The sequence below is a fragment of the Myodes glareolus genome, chromosome 16 (genome assembly GCF_982192425.1).
Source record: "Myodes glareolus chromosome 16, mMyoGla1.1, whole genome shotgun sequence".
In the NCBI taxonomy this organism is placed as follows: Eukaryota; Metazoa; Chordata; class Mammalia; order Rodentia; family Cricetidae; genus Myodes; species Myodes glareolus.
The window spans coordinates 6,843,451-6,869,017 of NC_142041.1; the positions used below are offsets into that span (position 1 = coordinate 6,843,451).

The 25,567-nt window shown below is 42.6% G+C and overlaps 1 protein-coding gene across 2 annotated transcripts in view; it reads left to right on the top strand.

Moving 5' to 3' along the window:
- Dpy19l4 (dpy-19 like 4) overlaps positions 1-25,567 on the top strand; it is a 60,802-nt gene that overhangs the window by 15,464 nt on the left and 19,771 nt on the right. For both annotated transcript variants that reach the window (XM_085677009.2, XM_085677010.2), the window contains 11 exons: positions 3,733-3,823; positions 4,097-4,218; positions 4,702-4,847; positions 11,016-11,139; positions 13,717-13,851; positions 15,286-15,417; positions 15,514-15,612; positions 16,278-16,351; positions 17,816-17,974; positions 19,749-19,868; positions 23,566-23,686. In XM_085677009.2, the coding sequence (XP_085533135.1) occupies positions 3,733-3,823; positions 4,097-4,218; positions 4,702-4,847; positions 11,016-11,139; positions 13,717-13,851; positions 15,286-15,417; positions 15,514-15,612; positions 16,278-16,351; positions 17,816-17,974; positions 19,749-19,868; positions 23,566-23,686 (1,323 nt within the window). The remainder of the gene's footprint in view (positions 1-3,732; positions 3,824-4,096; positions 4,219-4,701; positions 4,848-11,015; positions 11,140-13,716; positions 13,852-15,285; positions 15,418-15,513; positions 15,613-16,277; positions 16,352-17,815; positions 17,975-19,748; positions 19,869-23,565; positions 23,687-25,567) is intronic.

The window sequence follows — 25,567 nt, forward strand, 5'->3', positions numbered from 1 at the left end:
CTGACCTTGACTCTCAGTCTTCGGGTTTGACCCTTTAAGTGCTAGGATTACAGACTTGAGCTTCAAACACTCAATTTTTTATTTGTATTTATTTGTTTATCTTACATGTGTTTGTTTAGGGCAATTAGAGGACAACTTTCTCCTTCCAACATGTGGCTTTTGGGGCTCAAACTCAGGTTATCAGGTTTGGTGGCAAGTGCTCTTACCAACTGAGCTATCTTGCTGATCCCAGGACTCTTTAAGTAACACTCAGTGAAGCTATAAGAAGTTAGAACTTCGGAAGACTGCTCATAGGGGCTTGAGTGTCGACGGAGTCTACTAGTTCATTTTCCAACTGCCCTGACTCGAAATAATTACACTGGACTATATTATTTAAATCACTGCTTGGCCAATCACTTAAATGTATTGCCAGCTAGCTCTTATGTCTTAAATTAACCCATTTTTATTATTTTATGTTTTACCATGAGGCTTGTGGCCCTACCGGCAAGATTCCAGCGGCTCATGTCTTTTTCCTCTGGCAGCTCTGTGGTTTCTCCTTGACTCCGCCTACTTTCTCTCTATATATGTCTTTTCCAGCCTGGCTATATTCTGTTACGCCATTGTCTGAAAACAGCTTCTTTATTCATTAACCAATAAAAGCAACACATAGACAGAAGAACTTCCCACACCATTTCCCCTTTTCTGTTCAAATAAAAAGGAAGGTTTTAACTTTAACATAGTAAAATTACATGTTAACAAAACAGGTATCAAGCAAGAATTACAGTTACAATATTTATATCTACGTTATCTTTTAATATAACTAAGGAAAATTATAACTTCTTCAATTCAATCAAAGACTCCAGAAGAATATAATATTACCTAAGTTAACAGGAAGTACATTGTAAACAACTTCCAAAAACTTTAAAATTGACAGAGATATCTTGCTACCTAGACAGTCACCCAGAGTTCTGTAACATTGAGGCCTCCATCTTCAGCCTAGAGGCCCATAGTACCTGGCAGACTTTTCCCTGGAGCAGGAAATTTCAGAGACAGTTCTGCCTATATTGGCAGTTTGTCAGTCACTTTCTTCTGTGTCCTGCAGAATGCCTGGCAGACTCATTCATGAAGCAGGAGCCCTGAAGGACTGTCTCACCTTCCTTAGGCAATTTCAGCAGTCATTTTTCTGTGGGTCCTGCACATCCAGTTTATATAACATACCATCAAACAGTTCAGGCAAGAGTGGTTTCTTGCCCAAATGGCTAACAAAACTCTATAAAGAGCCTCTTTGATGCCAATCTTCCTCTTGAAGTAGATTGGTGCTGCAAGGAGCAGATGAATCTCATTGTCATGAAAAGTCCTAAGTTCTTAAGGCATTTTTAAATGTCATATTCTGTTAGTCTTTGAAAGACTTGAAGAATAACTATTCATCTGAAATATATCTCTGTACATCTAGAAAGTCTAACTAACATGACTATTATAAGTGGGTATTTTTTATTTCAATTTTTTAAAAATTTTGCAATATTTATATATGCATAATCAGATGTCTTGGTGAGGGGTTCCAAGCCTAAGCACAAATTCATGTATCATGTAGTTTTATGCATGTTGTCTAGGGTATTTTTGCATTTCTGTTGTGCTAGCTTTTTACTGTTCTTCCACAAAGTCAGGGTTCAGCGTTTTCCACTTGCACCAGCATGTCCACACACACAAGTTTAGCCACTGGAACAATTGAAATGCAGATTTTGGAGCTGAGTGTGGTGGCTCATACCTTTAATCCCTGCACTCGGGAGGCAGAGGCGGGCAGATCTCTGTGATTTTTGAGGCCAACATGGTCTCCAGAGCGAGTTCTAAGACATCCAGAACAGGTTACACAGAGAAACCCTGTCTTGAGAAAAAACAGTTCAGAATTTAAAGTATTCTTGCTTAACTGTGTGTGAACACAGCTTGATGTAAGGAGATGGTCTGCTCAGGCCTGCGACTGCAGTGCAGGGTTCAGAGCTCTTGACGCCATTGCCAGGCGTAGGGTTTGGCCCCAATACAGGAGGAAAGAAGATTATGGCAGAACAAAAACTGACTTAGCATTAAAGAATATAAAGCATTCTGATCATGCTTGTTTGTTTGAGATTGGGTCTCACTGTGTATTTTCTGGTTAGACTGGAACTTGCTAACAGAGCAAGCTCGCGTCAGCAGAGATCCGCCTGCCTCAGCTTCTAGAGCCCTGGAGCTAAAGGGGCGGCATCACACCTGGCTTTACCCTTGTGGTTTGGTGTGTCTTTTTGTGAGTGCTCTGTCTGCATGTCTGCCTGCATGCCAGAAGAGGGCATCAGATCCCAGTGCAGATGGCAGGGAGCTGGGAATTTGGGTGCTGGGAATCCAACCTGGGTCCTCTTAACTGCTGAGCCCCCTCTCAAGCCCCTACCGTTACAAGTTTTTTCTTTTTCTTTTTTCCAAATGTCACACACTGTGTAGATGCACATGTGTGTCTGTAGAGGAATCTTCATCTGCCTTCCACCATGTTCTTTGGGGCAGGGTCTCTGAAACCCAGAGCTAGCCAATATGGCTGGCTAAGCTTGCTCCGAAGGTCCCATCTCTGCCTTCTGTGGCTGAACATCCAAGGTGGGCCGGCCCACTTCACAGTTTCATGGGTTTGGGGATCTGAACTCTGGTCCTCTTGCTTGAGCAGCAAGCGCTTTAATAGCCAAGCCATCTCCCCAACCCCATTATCTTCTTAATTGCTACTTTTTTTGGTTCTTTATAGTCAAACCTTAGGCTTCTTTTCTTTGTGATGTGAGGATTGAACCAGGACCTGCAAGTCCTCTACCATGGAGCTGCACGTCCAGCCTCTTAGAGACTTAGAAAACACTGATTAAGAATCTGTGGTTTCTCAAATGTACCTGTTAAGGCCTCACTCTTATCAGTACGTAAGGTTATATATAGTCACAGAAAATACTGCTTTCTGCATTAATTTATCTTCTTATTTTGGACTTTTTGTTTTTAAAGTCATTTAATACTTTTTTTTTTAAAAATGGCCCACCCAGGATCTGAATCCCGTGGGAATTTTTTTAAAAAAATATTTATTTATTTATTATGTATACAATATTCTGTCTGTGTGTACGTCTTCAGGCCAGAAGAGGGCACCAGACCTCATTACAGATGGTTGTGAGCCACCATGTGGTTGCTGGGATTTGAACTCAGGACCTTTGGAAGAGCAGGCAATGCTCTTAACCATTTAAGAGATGGCTGGAGCCATCTCTCCAGCCCCCCATTTAATACTTTTTGATATGGAGTCATACCAAGTAACTCAGGCTGGTCAGGAATTCACTATGTAGCTCAAGCTAGTCTCAAACATGATCCTCCTGCCTCACCCTCCTGAGTGCTAGGACTGTGTCTGGCTTTATTTTCAATCCTGACATGAGTTTATTGCTATTACCTTTTACCACTATTGCTGTTTTTAGATATTCTTTGGGTTTTCCTTCTAGAATTTCCTTATATGTAAGACATAATGAGGTACCAGTTGTAATTCATTTGAAACCTTAAGTGTTTTTACTAAAATGATTGCCAGACTATTGAGAAATTTAATCTTAGTAATATGGTAATTAAGGAAAATTCAAGTATCTCCTGGAATATAATGGTAAATCCTTATTATGTCAATTTAAAATATGAAGGCGAGAAGCAAACCAAACACAAGAAGATGAGGGAAAGGAAAGAGTACAGCTGGCATTTAACACTGGCATCTCAATACTTGTTTTCTTGTAGGAACTTGAACGAGAACTCACATTTCAGGGTGACAGTGCTATGTATTACTCCTATTATAAAGACATGTTAAAGGCGCCGTCGTTTGAAAGAGGTATGGACACCTACACTTGTAATTATTGTAACATTGTTCTAAATAAATCACTGTTCTTAGAGATTAAGAGATTTAGGAGGGGGAATTTGTCTTAGAATGTAGGTTGTGTTTATGTACATGGTAAGAACGCTGGGGAAATGAGGCACCCCGTTGCACTTGAGTGCCTTTCTTTCCGTGTTAATCGTGGTGACTGATTAATCACATGGTGATTGAGTGCCATGCAGAGCCGTGGTCAGAGCAGAGCAGTGGTCAGAGAGAACTCTCTGTGTTTAGGTGTTTACGAGCTGACGCACAACAACAAGACCGTCTCCCTGAGGACGATCAACGCGGTGCAGCAGCTGTCTGTGTACCCGGAGCTCATTGCCAGTGTTCTCTACCGCGCAACGGGGAGCCATGTAGGTGGTGCTCTTTACTCTACACTTACTTCATGTGTGTCAGTGTTTTGCTTGCATATCTGTATGTGCAGCACATGTGTGCCTGGTGTCTTCAGAGTTCAGAGGGCATCGGATCACAGGGGTTTTCAACCTATGAATCGCCACCCCTTTGGGGGGTCACATATCAGATATTTACATCATAATTCATAACAGTAGCAGATTTACAGCTATGAAGTAGCAGCAAATTTATTTTCTAGTTGGGGTCACCACAGCACGAGGAACTGTGTTAAGGGTTGCAGCATTAGGAAGGCTGAGAATCACTGCCCTAGAAGGCACAGGTGGCTGTGAGTCACCTGTGGACTCTGAAACGGAACTGAGGTCCTCTGCAAGAAGAACCTTTCCAGCCCCCCTCTTTTTCACTTTATTGTCCGTTTTCTCACACAGCTGTGTATCCTTGGGTTGTTTAACGTCATCCTCTGTCTCATCCCCTCTCTCTGCCTTTAGGAGATGATTGAACCAGTGTATTTCTACATTGGCATTGTCTTTGGATTACAAGGAATATATGTGACAGCTTTGTTTGTCACAAGTTGGCTTATGAGTGGCACATGGCTCGCAGGAATGCTTACTGTTGCGTGGTTCCTAATCAATAGGTATGAAAGGTTTTCTTATTGATACTACAAAATTTTGTTCCAAAAATATTTCCATCCTTACAATTCACAGCTATAATCTGCAAAACCTATTGATTGTTATGCTATATGGTACAGCTTAGGTAGATTCCCCTGAGGATCTAATCTAGATATGATCACTTATAAAGCAGGTCTGGAAGCTGGGCAGTGGTGGCACACACCTTTAATCCCAGCACTTGGAAAGCAGAGGAAGAAGACAAGTCTATGTGAGTTCAAGGTGAGTTCCAGCACAGCCCAGGACTGTTTTACAGAGAAACCGTGTCTCAAAAAAAAAAAAAAAAAATAGGAAAAAGCAGGTCTGGGAAGCTGGTTCAGTGGTTAAAGCATTTGCTGTGCAAGCGTGGGAACTAGAGTTTGGATTCCCAAAGCCTGTGTAGATGCTGGGTGGACGTGGGCCTGCCTGGGATTCCAGCTCTCAGAAGTCTCCCTAGAGCCAGTTGGTTAGCCAGTCTTGTCACATCGGCAAGCTCTCCGGTGATCATAAGACCCTACCTCAACGAGTAAGGTGTGGCACAGTCGCAGAAGGGTCCTGAATCAACATGACTCTTTACACGTGGTTACACATGTGCTCCTGTACACATGACAGCACACACAGGTATATATGCACACCACATATACGCATGAGGGTAAAACAAAGCAGAAAGGGTTCTCTAGCGACAGAAGTGGTGACATTGAAGAGATTCAAAGATGGGTAGGGTTCACTGGGCCACAGCTGGCTGGAAGCAAAGAGAGGTGAATTCTGTGAGCAAGTGGTGAGTGTGTGAGAAGGTGAATGCTGGGAGCACGTAGTGAGTGTGTGAGAAGGTGAATGCTGTGAGCACGTAGTGAGTGTGTGAGAAGGTGAATGCTGGGAGCACGTGGTGAGTGTGTGAGAAGGTGAATGCTGTGAGCACGTAGTGAGTGTGTGAGAAGGTGAATGCTGTGAGCACGTAGTGAGTGTGTGAGAAGGTGAATGCTGGGAGCACGTAGTGAGTGTGTGAGAAGGTGAATGCTGGGAGCACGTGGTGAGTGTGTGAGAAGGTGAATGCTGTGAGCACGTGGTGAGTGTGTGAGAAGGTGAATGCTGGGAGCACGTAGTGAGTGTGTGAGAAGGTGAATGCTGTGAGCACGTGGTGAGTGTGTGAGAAGGTGAATGCTGGGAGCACGTGGTGAGTGTGTGAGAAGGTGAATGCTGTGAGCACGTAGTGAGTGTGTGAGAAGGTGAATGCTGGGAGCACGTGGTGAGTGTGTGAGAAGGTGAATGCTGGGAGCACGTAGTGAGTGTGTGAGAAGGTGAATGCTGGGAGCACGCGGTGAGTGTGTGAGAAGGTGAATGCTGGGAGCACGTGGTGAGGTGTGAGAAGGTGAATGCTGGGAGCACGCAGTGAGTGTGTGAGAAGGTGAATGCTTTGAGCACGTGGTGAGTGTGTGAGAAGGTGAATGCTGTGAGCACGTGGTGAGTGTGTGAGAAGGTGAATGCTGGGAGCACGCGGTGAGTGTGTGAGAAGGTGAATGCTGTGAGCACGCGGTGAGTGTGTGAGAAGGTGAATGCTGGGAGCACGTGGTGAGTGTGTGAGAAGGTGAATGCTGGGAGCACGTGGTGAGTGTGTGAGAAGGTGAATGCTGGGAGCACGTGGTGAGTGTGTGAGAAGGTGAATGCTGGGAGCACGTGGTGAGGTGTGAGAAGGTGAATGCTGGGAGCACGCAGTGAGTGTGTGAGAAGGTGAATGCTTTGAGCACGTGGTGAGTGTGTGAGAAGGTGAATGCTGTGAGCACGTGGTGAGTGTGTGAGAAGGTGAATGCTGGGAGCACGCAGTGAGTGTGTGAGAAGGCCGCTTGCTGCTCAGCCTGATGACCGAGTTACATGGTCCATCCAAGAGAACAGATCCCTGCAGAATGTCCTGTGATCCCTACGTGTACACCATGTTGTGTACTTACCTGAGTTTTAGGTCCTCCTTGTCTGACTCAAAAAAACTTAATCCCAGCCTGGTGTAGTGGTGCACAGCTTTAATCCCAGGACTGGGGAGGCAGGGGCAGGTAAATCTCTGTGAGCTTGTGGCCAGAGTTCCAGGACAGCCAGAGCTGCCACACAGAGAGACCCTGTCTCAAAAAAAAAAATTGCTATTTACAGTAAAATAATCCAAGAGACTAAAAGAATGCCATTGATAGATGTTTTGTTGTTGTTGTTGTTAGTTTTTTGTTTGGTTGGTTGGTTTTTTGAGACATGGTTTCTCTTTGTAATAACCCTTAGCTGTCTTGAAACTAGCTTTGTAGACCAAGCTGGCCTCAAACTCACAGAGATCTGCCTGCCTCCGCCTCCTGAGTGCTGGGATTAAAGGGATGCGGCACCACTGCCCAGCTGATAGATGTCTTTTTATAACCGAACCTTGGAGACAGAATAACATCACTGATACATGTACTGTGGAAGATGCCAGCATTAACGCCAGAAGGCAGCCACCAGTAAGACCATTATGGAGGCTACTGCGTTAGATAAAATTAATACTCTTTTCATTTGATCATTAAATATGTATCATAGCATCTTGGTAAGAAGCCTGAAAACCTTTCTGTCTTTTTGCTGTTGAGGAACAGAATATAGCTTTTTACATGCTAGGTAGGGATTTCCCCACTGAGCCAGTTTCCTGGTAGTTTTTGTTTTTGAGACAAAATCTTGCTGTGTTGGTCAGGCTGGTCTCAGCTTACTTTGTACCTGGTGTGGTATTAGATGCACGATCCTCTCCAGCACTGGAAAGGCAGACATGCCCTGTGTGAGGCTGGAGAGTGAACCCAGGTTTCGGGGCATGCTAGGTAAGCATTCAGAGTTAGTTAGTTAGAGGGATGGGCATCTTACTGATCAGTTTCTTTTTAGAAATATTTATTCTTATGTATATGGGTTTTGCCTGTGTGTATGCCTGTGCATCATATGTATTCCTGGTACCCACAGGGGCCAGAAGAGGGCGTCGGATACCCTGGAATTGTAGTTACAGACCATTGTGAGTCTGCTATGTGGGTTTTGAGACTTGAACCTGGGTCCTCTGTGAGAGCAACCTTTCCCCAGCCCCCTGATGAGCTTATTCTGGAAGGATCAGTCCTCAATACCACACTCTTCAAAGAAAAAACAAACTGCTTCTGAAAGCAGCCGCTGGCCCTTCTCTCACGGGAGCTGCACAGCTAAAGCTGTATTCAGTCTATTTTTGTGTTTCTTCCTTTTTCTCTGTTCTCTTCAGGTATCCTCTGCTTCCTTTGTAGATTTTTCTGGCTTTCTCTTTGACCAACTCACACTTGGCACCAGCTTCCCATCTCATCTGGAAGTCATAGCATAAGCTATTTTAAGCAAAGGAGCTTTCCCTAGCTTTGCTTCCCTTTAGGTTTTGTTTGGGTAAAGCTGGATATTGAGCCCCGGGCTAGGCAAGTGCTCTGCACTGAGCCCTGTAATTGGCCCCTAATGTAAGCCACAGTGTGTGCACTAGGGTCTGCGGTGCTGAGAGCTTGTGGCATAGCAGGTCATGTAGCTACAGTAATATCTCACGGTAGCTTATTATTCCTATGTTTTTCATAGAAGGGAATTTAGTTATCAGCATGGTTGTACTAGAAAGACTAGAGACCAAGCCCCAGACGTCTCACACCACCCATCATCACAGGGAATTGACCTGAGCCGTCAGTGTAGCTGAGGGGAGGGAGAGAGGCTTGTTTTCTCACTGTCTTCAGTTTTGGTTCTGGGAAGTTGCTCCCTTAAGGAGAAGTCTTTGTTGACATTTTGCTTGAGGGGACCACTTGGTTCCCATTGTAACATGTTCCCTTCTGCTGGGGGAGTTTGAGGAGTGGTGTAGTTCCCTTGAGGGAGTAATGCACTCTGCTTCTAGGGGCTGTCTCCTCAGAGTTTCTCTAGCTGTAGGGCTCCAGTGCCTTTGAGGATGCCTAGAGACTTGAGGCACTGTTATGATAGTCAGAGCCCGAAATCTGCAGGATCCTGGGAAGAGCCTTAGACTGACTTCTCAGAAGGCTACTTTTGCTGATCTGTGAACTGCTGCGTTTTCCTTGTAGACCTTATTTGAGTATGGTTTTGGACATTTGGGGCCAAGGTTTGCTGGATCTGTTGCCTTGGGTGTGTGTCTCCATCATGGCCAGGAAGCAAAGTGTAGTTTTAATTTTCACAACTTAATGCTCAATGATGCTCTAAGTTGGTAAAGTCTCTTTACATCTTTTCTAAAAACTTGAAATATTTGTGTAAAGTATCTGTTCACATCCTCTGTTTTACAGGACTGAGGGTTGGACTCAGGTCATGCTCTAAAAGCTACATGCCCCTGTAAATGATGTGTGTGTGTGTGTGTGTGTTGTGATTTTTTTTCCTGTTTTTTATGACGTTGTTCACTTTCTGATTATTGGGTTGTGAGAGTTTTTTATAGATTTGTGCATGGCATAGCAACACTGTAGTCAGTAATGGAGAGCGGATGTGGTGGTTGGTTCTACAGGGTACAACTAACCTTGCACCCCTGGGAAGCCTTTTCCTGTAGGTGATAAGTGTTGACCCTTGCAGGTGATGCTTTCTCCCCATGTTTTCTCATTGTCAAGAGTATAGTTTTCAGAGGCTTCTTTGCTTATTTTTCTCTTTCTTTCTTTCCTTCCTTCCTTCCTTCCTTCCTTCCTTCCTTCCTTCTTTCTTTCTTTCTTTCTTTCTTTCTTTCTTTCTTCTTTTGAGACAGTTGAGACAGGCTTTCTCTTTGCAGGCCTGCAGTTCCAGAACTTTTGAGGTGGACCAGGCTTTCTCAAACTCACAGAATGCCTCATGAAACACATGAGCCACCATGTCCGGCCATATACTTTCTTAATAATGAAAATTGAAAGTTTGAAATTTTTTAAAACTTTTTTAAAAGATTTATTTATTTTTATGTGCATTTGTGTTTGGCCTGCGTGTATGTTTATATAAGGGTGTTGGGTCCCCTGGAAGTAGAGTTACAGACAGTTGTGAGCTGCCATGTGGGTGCTAGGAAGAGCAGCCAGTGCACTAAGCCATCTCTCCAACCCTGAAAGTTTTAAATTTTGATCAAATCCAATGAATTGTGTCTTATTTTTTTCTCTTTTATAGTTTTGTATCATAATTAAGAAACCTTTGCAAGCCCAGAATTGTTAGAACTGCCATTTGTTCTGCTGTGCTTTGAATGTGTCTCCTCCAAGTTCGTCTGCTGAAACTCAGTTGTAAATGTGTTACTACTAAGGGATGCAGTCATGAGTGAGGAGGAGTCTTTATGACTGCGATTATTGCCCCTTTGAAAATAGTAGCTGTGAGGGAGAGGGCTTGCTGAGCATGCACACGGCCCTTCAATCCCCAGCACAGACTACAGAAAAAAAATGTTTTTGTTGAATCAAGCTGTCTTGTTCCTCTGCACTAGAGGAAAGAGCTGGAAGGTTCCATCTGTGAGGAGTGGGTCCTCACTGGACACTGAATCCCCTGCGTCTTCCTTGGGCTGGATTTCCCAGCTTCTAGAACTGTGAACAATATGTTTTTGTTGTTTATTAATTGCAAAGTCTATGGTATTTGTTATAGGAACACAAATCTACTAAGACATAATAATCATTTTTTTCTTGGTATTTTTGAGAAAATAAATAAAAGCAAAATATAGGAATTTTAAGTGTTCAGTTCAATGAACTTTGACTGTTTTACACTCTTTATATTAGGTAACTAAAAGCTGATTACAACTTCATAAGCATGGAACTAATCTGATTTCTGTCACTTTTTCATTTTCTATTTTTAACACTTTTAAGACAGGGTCTTGCTATATTTCTTTGTCTAGCATGGAACTTGATATATAGACCAGGCTAGCTCCAAGCTTGCAGCAATCCTCTGCCTTCCAAATACTGGTATTGCTGCTGTGAATCATCATGGCTCATCAGTTAAGAGCTCTGGCTAATCTTCAGAGGACCCAGGTTCAATTCCTAGCACCTGAGTGGCAGCTCACGACTGTCTATAGCTCCAGTTCCAGGAGTCTGATGCCCTCTTTTGGCATCCAAGAGCACCAGGCACGCACATGGTACACAGACATACATGCAGGCAGAACACCCGTATGCATGTGCATAAAATAATAGTCCTTGAAATAAAGAGAGAAGTGTAGTGTCACATGTGCAGCCTCACTTTCGGTGTCCTCTGCTTTATTTTAGGGTAGATACAACAAGAATTGAATACTCCATTCCTTTAAGAGAAAACTGGGCTCTACCATATTTTGCGTGCCAAGTTGCTGCACTTACAGGCTATTTAAAAAGAAATCTAAACACTTATGCAGAGGTAAGACACACATCTGTTTTCTACATCACAACTAATTCTGATGTTTTGCAAATGTGGCTCATGTTTGGTTTTTTGTTTGCTTTATTTTGTTTTGTTTTTGGAGACATAATCTCTTGTCATTCAGGCTGGCTTTAAGCTCATTATGTAGCTGAGACTAGGCCTTGCACTTACTCCACTGCCTTCATGTAGTGGTACAATTGTTCACAACCGTGCTAGACTATGGTGCATAATTTTTTAAAGTCATATTAGGAGTTTGTTTATGTTCAGTGAGGCATGTCACTATGCAACATGTAGCTAGGTAGTTGTGATATCATGTTTTTCCTGTAATCTGATGGCAGCCAAATAATTTTAGGAAGATAGATGTTGTATTGCTTTTAGTGTGGTTATGTGACAATACATGAAGAATATCTCATTTTGGAGGTTAATCTAGCCGAGTATTGTTTTTACCGTTTCTCTTACTTCGGGGACATGTATGTCCTTTAGTCATGCAAACCTAAAGAAACGTTACTGAAGATGCAGTGGTGCTGGAGGACGGCAGTGGTGTGAACTGCGATGGCAGTGTGGCATAGTCTTTCGTTGCCTTATCTGTCGTCCCTGACTGCAATGCAGTAGGCTAGTCAGAGTGGAAGGAAATATTCATCTCAGATCATTTAGATCTTAATTTTTTGTTACTGTTATTGCCATAACCCTATTGGCAGTTGAATGATGCCTATAGATTGAGCCACAGAATAACTTTAGTAAGACGCATGTCTGCAAGCCGGGCAGTGGTGGCTCACGCCTTTAATCCCAGCACTCGGGAGGCAGAGGCAGGTAGATCCATTGTGTGTTCGAGGCCAGCCTGGTCAACAAGAGCTAGGTCCAAGACAGGCTCTAAAACTACAGTGAAACCCTGTCTCGGGAAAAAAAAAAAAAAGATGCATGTCTGCAGAGGCAGTTAATTATGTCACGGTTGACTGGAATGTAGCAGCCCTTTGGCAACCTGCCTGTCTTGAAGAGATCAGAGAGACCAAACGAGTCTACTAATAATAAACCTGACTGTCTGGAATACAGGGCAGGGATAAGGGCAGGAGTTGGGTCCATGGAGGCGAGCATGTGCAAGGCCTGGAGGTTCTACCTCAGCACCATAACCAAACAGAAAGCACTGAGAGGAATTAATTGGATTCCTCCCTCTATTTTAACTCTCCATTTGTGCTTACATAACAAGAAGTAAACACACCCTGTGGTGGTGGTGCATGCTTTTAATCCCAGCACTCTGGGGCCGTAAGCAGGTGGATCTTTGTGACTTCAAAGCCAGCCTGGCATACAGAGCTAGTTCCAGGACAGGCAGAACTATTACACAGAGAAATTGAAAAACAAACAAACAAAAGAAAAACCAAAAAGAAGGAAAACACAATAGGAAACTGAAAGGTAATATTCTTTTTACTCTAGGTCCGTTTACATTGATGGCTGTTGTGGAATATTATTTTAATTGGGAAAAATGTGTTACATTTGTTAATGTTTATGTTGTATAATATTACTTTAATTGTGTAAAGGTGTGTTATATTTGTTTAATGATGTAAGGATGTGTGTTTATGTAAAGATGTGTTTCACCTTGCCTGCCTAAGGCACCAGATTGGTCTAATAAAAAATTGAATGGCCAGTAGGTAGGCAGGGGAGGAACAGGCAGAGAATAAATAGGAGGGGGAATGAGGGAGGAGGAGGAGAGAGTGAGTGAGGTGCCTGGGGCCACTGCCACCTGTGCTTTTTCCTTCTACATACTGGGTCCTGGTGTCACCCAGGTTGTCAGAGCTGCAGTGTCTCTGGGCAGTCAAGCTCCACACAGCTCCATGTAGAATACCCCAGTGTTCACACCTGAGTGTGATCTATGGGAAATCGCTCTGACAGATAGGAAATGTGTTCATGTTATCTACATGAAGATGAAACATGCAAATTCAACTGTAAAGTGCCGTGTTTGGGGTTCTTGTCCTGCTAAAAGGAAGAACAGGATATGTTCAGACTTATAGCCCAGGCTGGCCTTAGTCTGCTTCCAAGAACTGAGATGGGGAAGCACAGTCCTGAACATGGCTGATGAGTAGAGCATTGGAGGAAAACAGGCCAGACTTGGTTAGGAGCAGAGTGTAGGCCAGGCATCCCCAAACTCCTGATAGTCTTTAAGAAAATAAAGCCAGCACAGATGAAAATAAAAATATTATTTTAGGACAAAAGAAGCTTCTGTATTAGCAACAGCTCACCACCCACTCCACTGATTGTGCACCAACTTCACCCCCTTGGTTCCACCCCTGTGTAATACAGGACCAGAGGACGGGTGCTGATGTGCTGCTATCTGTGTGTTGTGAGGATCCTGTTGGTTTCGGTTTATTTTTAAGATGGGTTCTCTACATAGCCCTGGATGTGTCCTAGAACTGACTGTGTCAGACTGATCTAGAACTCATAGATATCCACTTGCCTCTGCGTCCCAAGAGCTGGGATTAGAACCTGCACCCCCACTGCTGGCTGGCGTTGTGATTTGTAGCTTCAGGTGCTGCGACTCCTTGGTTCACTGTGTAAATCTACTGATCTTATCTGACTTTTCTGTAGCGGTTTTGCTACCTGTTGATGAGTGCCTCTACGTACACTTTCATGATGGTGTGGGAGTACAGCCACTATGTCTTGTTTCTGCAAGCAGTCTCTCTCCTGCTGCTGGACGTCTTCTCGGAGGAACAAAGTGACAAGGTAGTGTGACATTGTCAGATGAGGAATTTAAATGCAAAAACTAGTGATTTTACAGCATTGTCTGTCTCTCAAAACCTCTTTTCTGTATCTCCGTCCCTTATTCTCAGCTGTTCAGAACTCTAATGAGCATCAAGGTTTAAATTATTTGAGCAGAGAGAACCTAATGTAAAGATTTAATAACCAGGACTGTGTGCCAAGTTGAGTGGCAGCGCACTGTGCTTACCATGCAGAGGACCCAGTTTAGTTGTCTCACCAGAGCCCTCAACCCTTTCCACTTTCCAGAACAGTCATTAATCAAGAGCAAAGTTGTCTTCATTGGTTAGTTGTAGCGACCACTGGAAGCAAGAGGGATGGAGCACATGACCAAGTGTTGGAAATTACACCTGTCTTCCCAGCTTCAACAGGAAGAACTGTTCTGTTGGGATCGAGAACTGACAGTCTTAGGTAAGGTTTGGAGGAAGTGCAAGCCAACAAGAAGAAGAGAGCGAACATCTCCTTCCAGCTCTGCACTTTCCATGAAACTATCCTGTTGCCAGAGCTTCATCTAGAAAGGAGAAGTGCAGACGGAAGGGAGAAGTGGGCTGCGCTGCTGAGGGTTCCTCTGCTCCTGCAAACACTTGTATGGAATTAGCCAAGAATTGCACATTACCAACACCAGGAGACTCTTATACTGAGGCATGCAGGCATCTCCAAGGATATCGTGACTTGTTACAGTGAAATCTCTTTTCAAATTTATTTATTATTTTTTTAAGTTATCTTTTATTTTGTTTTTCCAGATAGGGTTTTTCTACTTAGTCCTGGCTGTCTTGGAACTCTCTGTAGACTAGGCTGGCCTCGAACTCACAGAGATTGGCCTCCCTCTGCCTCCCAAGTGCTGGGATTAAAACCATGTGCTGTCATCACCACCAGGTGCCTTTTTAAATTTTTTTGAGACAAGTTCTTGCCGTATAGTCCAAACTAGCCTTTACTCATAGTCCTCCTGCATAGCCATCGACGTTTGCTGGCAGTGTTGCGCCTCACCTACACAGAACCGACTTGATAACAGAAAAACAACCCAATTCAAGTATGGTGTTAAACAAGGTTCCTTAGCTTTCACTTATGATTTTAGAGCTCTTTACTTTTCCCATAGAATGCTAAGAAGAAATTGGTAAATTCATTATAAACTACAATGGTTAAAATACAGATTGAAGCTGGGCCATAGTAATGTACATCTTTAGTCCTGGCACTTGGGAGACAGAGGCAGGTGAATCTCAGTGAGTTCAAGGCCAACCTGGTCTACAGAGTGAGTTCCCATAGCCAGGAACTCTGTCTAGAAACCAAAACCTACAGATTGAATATTTCCTGGCATTACCTTAAAGTATAACTGAGCATTTGCTTAGAATTATAATTTTTAAAATTTATTTTATTCTCCTCTATTTTATTTTGTTCCAACAGATTTACGAGGTGTATAAAATCTACATATTTTCCCTTTTCCTTGGGTATTTACTACAGTTTGAGAATCCAGCTTTATTGGTGTCTCCTTTATTGAGTTTAGTAGGAGCGTTAATGCTAATTAAGTGCCTTCAGGTAATTAACATTGCTGTTTTCAAAAAAGTAGTCTTATGTTAGAGCATTAGTTTTTATAACTCACTCCTTTGTTCATGTAATGTTTTTCTTTTGTAGCTGAATGGGAAAAAAGGAACTTTTGTGGCCAAAGTAATCAAAGTGTTTAAGTTTTATTTGGTATGTACTCTGCCGCTGACCTTGAATTTGATAATGAAGGTAAGGAACTCTGAGATTTATTTCTAGATTAATTTGAGTAGAGAAATCTATTAGGCCAGCTTTAATGAGAATGATAATATAACAAAGTAATAGAGTACTTAAAAAATTATCTTCAGTGACACAGGGAGTTTGAGGCTAGTGTCCTACATCAGACTGTCAAAAACCAAATGAATCAACAGAAAGTTCTTCAGGAGCAGGGATTATTTGAATCAGCTTTCCTAGGTTGTTATTTTCATACTCTAAAAATGCCATTTCATTTTTGCCTAAGCATGCAGTAAATGTGTTCATAGTAGACATTGTGTGCTATTTAATTCACCATTCTTTTAATCAGGCTATGTTTTCTATCATTAGTAATTGAAAATAAGTATATTTAAAGCATAGACAGATCTAGATGGTGGTGGTGCATGCCTTTAATCCCAGCACTCGGGAAGCAGAAGCAGGCAGATCTCTTGAGTTTTAGGCCAACTTGATCTACAGGGCGTATTCTAGAATAGCCAGAGCTAGACAGAGAAACCCTGTCTCAAAAAAACCAAAGAATAAAAAAAAAGAAGAAAAAGAAGAAAGCATTAGGCATAGGAAGCATTCTTTGTTCAGATGATGTTTTCTGTGAGAGTGGTGTGTCTTAAGTTCCATGGTGCCTGACTGCCTGATTCTCTCTCTTCTAGACATTTGTCCCACACAAAGAAAATGAGCATGTGCTAAAATTTCTTGAAGTAAAATTTGGACTAAATGTGACTAAGTAAGTTTCACATTTGCAAGTTCACCTAATCTGTAGCACCTAGTAAATAAAAAGAACCCTTGATGGAGGGAGTGTGTGCCTTGTTACATGTCACTTAGAAAATAGTTTTGGATATTATATAGAAGATTACTTTTGGGTTTTGGTTTCCTGGTATTGAGGATTGTCTCCAGGGTCTTGCGAATTATAGGCAAATTCCTATACTACCCCAAAACTATAGCCCTAGCTCTATAGAAGAGACATGCCATTGATATTTGGAGTGGGGGGGGGTGGTAGTGCATTGGCCTAGTATGCACAGGGCCCTAGTTCTACACCCAACACTGCAGGAAAAACACATGGTCAGCATGCTTGACACATGATTTGAATACCTCACACATACTATAAATAAATTTCTAGTCTCCTAAAAAGTAGATACACTTAAACTTGTAACAGCATTATAGTATTTTTATTTAACAGTCTTCACTGTTGTATATGGATATGTTGTGTATGTGTGAGTGAGCATGAGTTTGCCACGGCACATGTCAGGATCAGAGGGTAGGTTCTGTGAGGTAGTTCTTTTTATTTTTTTGGCCTGTCTTGGAACTAGCTCTTGCAGACTAGGCTGACCTCGAACACGCAGAGATCCGTCTGTCTCTGCCTCCTGAGTGCTGGGATTAAAGGTGTGCGCCACCACCACCACCACCACCACCCATCTAGAGAGTCAGTTCTTTTCTTCCACCAGGAGTCCTAATGGTCCCACGGCCGTTCAATTCCAAAGAAACACACAGAGGCTTATTAATTATAAACTGCTTGGCTTGTTGCTCAGGCTTATTATTAACTGGCTCTTATAGCTTAAATTAACCCATAATTCTTGTCCATATGTAGCCAAATTGCTTGCTATGGTTTCTCAGGTATTCTCATCTTGCTTCCTCTGCATCCGGCTGACAACTGTATCTCTGCCTTTCTTCTTCCCAGAATTCTCCTAGTCTTGTCACCCTGCCTATACTTCCTGCATGGCTCCTGGCCAGTCAGTGTATTATTAAACCAATACGAGTGACAAATCTTTACAGTGTACAAGAGCATCTCCCACAGCAAGGTCCCATCTTCTAAAGTTTTCCTACCTCCCAATGATGCCGTCCCATTATGAGTCCATCAGTCCATGACCTAATCAGTTCCTCTGACCTCCACCCCAGAACACTGTGCTGTTGGGAATTAGGTTTTCCAGCCCCAATCTTTTCGGGACTTGGTTTACAAACTGTGACTCTGGTAGGAGAAGCAACAGTGTTACCTTGTGAGCAGTTTAGATGAAGGCGGGTGCTTCGTAGTAGTCAGACCTCCTCTTCATGGACAACTGCGTCCCTGCCGTCATGACAAGTAGATTTAGAAAATGTGTTTTGTCTCCGTTTACTTGAGATTTTTAAAATACCTTTATGTTCAGTGTGTTTAAAGCACATGTGATTCTAACACCATACATTTTGTCTCTTGTAGGAATTTTACACTGAACTGGCTGCTCTGTCAGGAGTCTCTCCAGGCACCGTCTCAGGATTTCTTTTTACGATTGACACAATCTTCCCTGTTACCATTCTATATTTTAGTGTTAATTATTTGTCTTCTTTCTATGACACAAGTTATATTTAGGAGGATGAGGTAAGTGTTTATAATAATCAACTGTATTGCTAATTAATGCATTTTAAAGACATTAACTACTCTAAGTAGTGCATGAGTGTGTGTGCCTCTGTTGGTCTGGGGCTGGGCATTGATAACCCAGGGTCTTTGAGCATTGAGTTTGTGCTTTGTCACCAAGGTGTACTCAGATCCAGCTATTTTTTGGAGACCGGGTTTGGGACTTGGGGTGCAGTGCTATAGCAGAACTTAGCTAGCCTGCCTGGGGCCCTGGGTTCCACTCTTGAGGAAAGGAAGAGAAAGGATCTGCTGTGCTGCCGCAGGTGACCCGAGCTTAGATTCCCCCAGCAGCCCTCCTGACTCAGCATCCAGGTCACTGAAAACTGCAGGTGTGTGCCATCTCCATCTCAGCACTGTTGGATTTAGAGCCTCTGACTCTGCTCTTCTGTTGTTGATCTTATAAATTAATTAGGAAAGCTCAGGTTAACGTTATTCATGTAATGCAGCTTGGATGAACGAATATGTAAATAATAGATTAAGCTTTTGCAGACTTACTAAAATTTTTATTGAATTAAAAATAATATATTTGACTGGGTGTGATGGTGCATGGCTTTAATCCTAGCACTTAGGAGGCTGAAGCAGGCTGATCTATGATTTTGAGGCCAACCTGATCTACAAAGCAAGTTCCAGGATAGCCAGGACTACACAGGATCACCCTATCTTGGGTGATTGAAATAGTTTTATAGATATTACAGTACAAATCACACTAGTACTTTCATTTCAATGTAATTATATAATTGCTGTCAATTTTTCTGAGTATGATAGGTCAGGCCTATAATCCAAGCACTCAGGAGGCTGAGCTAGGAGAATTGTGAAATCAAGGGCAGCCTGCACTAGGCCACATAGTGAGAACCTGTCTCAAAAAATGAAACAAAAGCAAAAGCAATAACAAAATAAAAACAACTGTACGTATGTTAACTATATTTAATACATTATTAAATGTATTTAATAATTTCAAATATTACTGATTGATATATTATTAACATGTTTGTTTTCTATCCTTTATTAATATGAATATATTAATATATTCATTTATAATAGCATCATTGTTAATAATTATGTGTATTGATGTGTTTATTATGCTAGAAAGATAGTTGTGTATGTTTGTAGTATGCTTGTAATTTCAGCACTTGAGAGTTCATGGCCAGCCTAGCCTACATACCAAGTTCAGAGCTAGTCAGACTACAGAAACTCCACTGCAAAACCAAAAATAAATACTTACCAGAATTACTAGTAGTTAGTTCCCAGTCAGTTTCCCTGCTTGTAGAGTGCATGCTCCCTTACAGGCTGACAATACATACAACACTTGTTTAATGTATAAAGACCTACGCTTGGTGACCCCAACGCTATAATAAAAGAAAAAAAGTATCTTGAAGCCAGGTGTGGCAGCTCATACCCGTACTCTGAACTCTGTATAGCCTCGAGCAAAAGGATTGCCTGGAGTAGAGACAAGCTTAGCTACAGAATATGTTCTAGGTCCAGCCTGAGCTAACGGTGAAGCCCTTCATCCAAACAACAACAAAAACCAAGCAAACAAACAGAAACAGGATGATGGTTAGGCGTGGCTCCTTAACTCTGCAGTCCAAGTGTAATGGTTAGCATTACTAGTTCAGGCATAAGGGATCTTAGAGAAGGAGAAGAAATTCAGTGTTAGGTATAGCCTTCAAAGATGATAATGTATCTTTGAATTTCCATGTATATTTTTCCAAACTGTTAAAAACATGTTTCCTTTATATAGTGGTAAATCCCAGAAAGAAATTGTAACTCTTGAAGATGGAAGAATTGGAGAAAGGCCGGAAATCATTTATCATGTCCTTCATACTCTTATACTGGGTTCTCTTGCAATGCTGATGGAAGGGTAAGTTCATTTGTTTATCAGTTATTATAAAACTGTCTACGGATAGCCTGTGAGTACATTTAAAAACAGTTTGTGAACTTTAATCCTAGCACTCGGAAGGCAGGGGTAGGCAGAACCCACAGGGGTTCTGTCCAAGACAGCCAGGGAGGGCTACACAGAGAAACCCTGTCTCAAAAAAACAAAACAACAGCAACAAAAATTACAAACTTTTAAAATATAAGTAAATTTAGCAAAAGTTTTTGTTTTGTTTTGTTTTGTTTTTTTGGTTTCGTTTTTGATTTTACTGCTTTGGGTTTTTTGTTTGTTTGTTTGTTTGTTTTTAAAGATTATTTATTTATTTATTATGTATACAATGTTCTGCCTGCATGTATGTCTGCAGCCAGAAGAGGGAAGCAGATCTCATTACAGATAGTTGTGAGCCATCATGCGGTTGCTGGGAATTGAACTCAGGACCTCTGAAAGAACAGCCAATGCTCTTAACCTCTGATCCATCTCTCCAGTCCTCTGCTTTGGGTTTTTGACACAGAATTTCTCTGTATAGCTTTGGAACCTGGCCTGAAACTTGCTTTGTAGATCAGGCTGGCTTTGAACTCACAGAGATCCGCCTGCCTCTGCCTCCTGAGTGCTGGGATTAAAGGCGTGAGCCACCACCGCCAGGCTTAACAAAGATTTTTATAATATGGCAAACTATATCAATTATTCATTTGTTAAAACACTCTTGAATGTCTGGTAAGATTCATGCATTGTCCTAAATGTGTAAAATACAGTAGTAAGTGACGTGAACCCAGGGTTTCTACTTTGAATAACTGCTGACTAGCGAGCCAGCAGATGTGGATTATACAAGCTCAAGTCATAACTTGACAGTTGAAGGAAGGGTGAATGGGCTGTGGACGGCTGAAGTTAGGACAGAACTGGAAAAGCTGCTTGAGGGGGCCTGAAGCGTGAGTAAAGATGGATTTGTGAGCAGAAGAGAGAAACGCACTCCAGACAGAGGGACTGCACTGCCAAGCTCTGGTAGGAAGAGGTGAGGAAGCAGGGTGGAGGACAGTGACCTCTGGTGGCCTCATAACAGGGCTGGGGCTGGGCTGGGGAGGGCTGAAGTGGGGTACGGTTCTTTTGTTTTTTTTCCCCATGTCTTCATTTTGTTTGTTTGTTTGTTTTTTGAGACAGGGTTTCTGTGTAGCTTTGGTTTCTGTCCTGGAACTCACTCTGTTGACCAGGCTGACCTCAAACTCACAGAGATTCCCCTGCCTCTGCCTCCTGAGTGCTGGGATTAAAGGTGTGCACCACCACAGCCCAGCTGTCTTCATTATTTTAATTGATTGTAAATGATAAATGAGGGGCTGGAGAGATGGCTTAGTGGTTAAGAGCACTGCCTGCACTTCTAAAGGTCCTGAGTTCAATTCCCAGCAACTGCATGGTGGCTCACAACCATCTGTAATGAGCTCTGGTGCCCTCTTCTGGCCTACAGGTATATATGCAGACAGAATACTGAGAATACTGTGTAGATAATAAATAAATAAATCTTTTAAGAAAATAATAAATGAACCCTTGATGCCCTTAAGTATAGACAAGCCAAATGTTTACATTTCTTTCTAATTATTCTGTTATTGTGTATTCTTAAATTTGCTAAGGGAAGATTCTGCACGCAGTCAGTTATATGAACTTTGTAGATGTGCCTGCTCGGACCATCAATGACCTCACTAGGCAATATTATCTTGTGGGATTACTGTCTTATGTGCAGCCTGCTGGCCAGAACACCGTCATGTAGCTACTGTTATTAATATTCAGATAAGTTATGTCACAGTCACGTTGGAGTCAAAGACAGGTTGCTTTCTGGGAGTTCAAAGCCTACATATTGAGTTCTAGACCAACCAGGGCTATATAGTGAGACTGTTTCTTAATAAGGAAACAGAAACAACAACAACAACAAAAACCCTAAAATCGACATCTCTAATTTATTTGTAAGTTTTTGGTTTTCATATCTCCCTTATGCCTACTTGTAAATAAATTCATACCAACATGTTAATAAACTTCATGAAAATGTATTCCTTGACCTAAGGTTTTGTTGTTGCTGTTGTTTTTTCTCGCCTTGAACTTGAGAGCCTCAAAAATCTGTTTCCCCTTTTTGTGCAACGCTAGGGATTTAACCCAGGACCTTGCACTTGCTAGGCAAGCAGTGTCCCTCCGACCTGTGCTCCTCGCCCCGGCAGAGGTTCTAGGTTTTTATATGTAAGTCAGGTTTAGCAAATAGGATGCAAGTGCAGTGTTCAGCTGTCCTTAAGGCCGTCCCTACTTTTGAAGCCAGCTACAAGTTTAGAAGTTCCCCAAACAGTCTTGGTTCTATTGCTAGAATTTACATCCAGAATAGTCATTGTCTTCATGTTTGCTGCTCATTACAGTGAAACCTGTCTATATAACGAGCAGAAGACAGAGACGCACAGAGTGGGGTCCAGGAGAGACATGGGCATAGGGCGCTAGTTATCCCCATGCTGTGGAGGTGCACGGAACAGAGCGGACATAGTGGTACACAAGGGACACAGCTGTCAGTCAGGGAAGCCCGTCTGTGTTCAGTTGTCACTGGTGCTCACAAGAAGTTGGCCACGTGTGTGGCTAGCCTGTTTGTGAAGCCTCTCCAGAAATTGAACTAATACTCTGTGGCCCAGGAACCCACAATAAGTCATGTTCTTAGCATAACTCTTATTCTTGGCCTGCCCATCCCATCTCCACACAGACATCCCTTTCAGGCAGGTGCTTCCTTCCTAGGAGTAGAGGGCAGAGGCCGGAGCACTCTGTGGAAAATTAACATTGATTCACAATAAGTGAGATGCGTGAAAGTAAATATGACGGAAGGTAATTGGTGACGCTTTTTGCATGATGATTTATTATTAAATTGTAATTCAAGTGACTAGAGATACGATTGGTGATTAAGAGCACTGGCTATTCTTCCAGAGGTCCTGAGTTCAATTCCCAGCAACCGCATGGTGGCTCACAACCATCTGTAATGAGGTCTGGTTCCCTCCTCTGGCCTGCAGGCTTGCAGAAGTGTCAGAAGTTCAAGGTCATCCTTGGCCTGGCCACATCACTACTTCCTTTCCCTGACATTGATTTTGAAACCTAACCTAAAAAATAAAGTTAATAAAATAAAAAGAATGAAAAGGAAAGTCAGATATGATAGCTCATGCAGTTAGAAGGCTGAAGCTGAGGGATTACCTTGAGTTTGAAAACAACCTGGGCTGCAGGATGAGATCCTGTCCCAAAAACCTAAGGAAAAGTCAGTCACAGTAGCTCCTGCCTGTGATCTCAAATGGCTGGGGAAGGGACTCTCGCTAGTAAATGTCAGCCTGCATAGTGATTTCCAGAACAGCCTGGACAACTGCGGGAGAGCACCCTATCTCAGAAAAGAAGGAAAGAGAGCTTCACTTTGAGGTACACACCTATAATCCCAGCACTTGGAGGCAGAGATATGTGCATCTGTGAGTTCAATGCCAGCCTGGTCTACACTATGGGTCCTTGTCTCAAAAGTAAACAACCATTTGGAAACTGATCTGTTGCTAACATTGGAAGTAAAGATTTTTCACTCTGCGGTAATATTTGTAGCTAGTTAAACAGAGTTTGGAAAGGAGAAATCAGATAATGATGGTTGTAGGGTGCATGATATGCTACTCATTTTGATGTGGAACTTACTTTTTTCCAGCCTGAAATTCCTCTGGACCCCGTATGTGTGCATGCTGGCAGCGTTTGGTGTTTGCTCCCCTGAGCTATGGATGACACTCTTAAAGTGGCTTCGGCTAAGGACTGTGCACCCCATCCTGCTGGTGAGCTATTGTTTCCTGTGCAGTACTTGTTCACCCACCAGCTCTGTCAGATAAACACAGCAGGTGACCTGTCGGATGAATACCTCTGACGGGGACCCCACTTGAGAAAAACCGTGGGGCTTTACACTGACTGCGAATGACTGGTTGTTTCTGTCTGCAGTTTTTCTCATGTGCCAGCCATGGGTATTTTTTCACTGCTTGTGTGTTTGTCTTGGGAAAATAGTCCATCGACTGGGCACACATAGAGCCATGAATTATCAGGAAGATGATTTCTGCTAAGAGCTGTTCTTCCACTGGGTGGTAGTGGTTCACTCCTTTAATCCCAGCACTCAGGAGGCAGAGGCAGGTGGATCTCTGTGAGTTCAAGGCCAACCTTGTCTACAGAGTGAGTTCCAGGAGTGCCAGGGCACCACCATCCAGCTATGACAAACATTTTTAAAAGTTTTCTTTTCTTGTTTTTATTGAGTCCAGGTGCTTGGCTGTGTAGTGAAGGGTGATCTTGATCTCCTGGGTCTGTTGCCTTCCATCTTCTCAGTGCTAGGATATCAGGGCTAGGGCCTGAATCCAGAACCTCCTGAGTGCTACCCAGGTTCTCCACTGGCTCATCTGTGCCCCTGCCCATGTTCTGTGGTTTGTTCCTTTGTTTTTGAGACAAGGTTGGATGTAGCTCAGCTGTCCTTGATCTCCTGGTCTTGCTTCCACACCCAAGTTCTGGGCTCATAGGTGTGCACCGCCACCCGAGCTTTTAGTTTTGTTTTGAGACAGGGCCTTTCTTTACAGCTCAGGTTATCCTCGGACTCACAGCAATCCCCAAAAAGTGGAAATACAGTCATGAGCACTACTACTCTTGGCTTATAATTTTTGGTTTCAACAAATGCATTTCCATTTATGTACTTACAAAATAAAAGGGGAAAAGTTGAAATGAATCCGTAATATGATATACCACTAGAATTTCTTCCTAACTGCTCTTACTCCTAGCTGCTCTTATGGATGATAAGAATCATTTGTTTGTGTGTATATATATGTGTGTGGGTATAAACACACACACAGTTTTTTTAAAAAGAAAACAAACTCTTTTTTCATTTTACTTACCAGCCCCAGTTTCTACTCCCTCCCCTCCTCCCCACCCCATCTACTCATCAGAGTTGCTAAGGTACATTGCTTTGGGGAAAGTCCACGGCCCTTCCTATTATATCTAGACTGAGTGAGGTATCCATCCAAAGACGTTTGTTTTTAAATATTTAAGATAATATTGTAGCCTTTATTTCTTTTTTAACTGTATTTTTATTTATTCTTCGTGTTTTTCATGTTATGTATCTCAAACCCATTCATTTCGTTATCCCTTCATATCCACCCTTTGCCTTTGCAATCCCCCCCCCCCCAAAATAAAAACACATACTGTTTAAGAGAAACTGCTGTTGCCCTGTGTCATGGAGGTCCTGCAGCTTTGGTCTGCAGGGCTGGTCCCTTTGCGTGTTCCCACAGATAGTAGAAGAGGTGTACCTTTATTTCTACAAGATTTCCTACTGTGTTATTAAGGCCAGCGCCAAACCCAGTGCCTTCCGCCACCTCAGGCAGCAGCACATGCAGGCCCTTACACAGAGCTACACATGCCTATGTAAATTAGAAAAGTCTTTAAAAGTTTTATATATATATATAGGGGCTGGAGAGATGGCTCAGAGGTTGAGAGCACTGACTACACTTCCAGAGGTCCTGAGTTCAATTCCCAGCAACCACATGGTGACTCACAACCATCGATATTGAGATCTGATGCCCTCTGCTGGTGTGCAGGCAGACATGCAAACAGAGAATATTATAGATAATAAATAAATCTTTAAAAAAAGGTTTTACGGGCTGGAGAGATGGCTCAGAGGTTAAGAG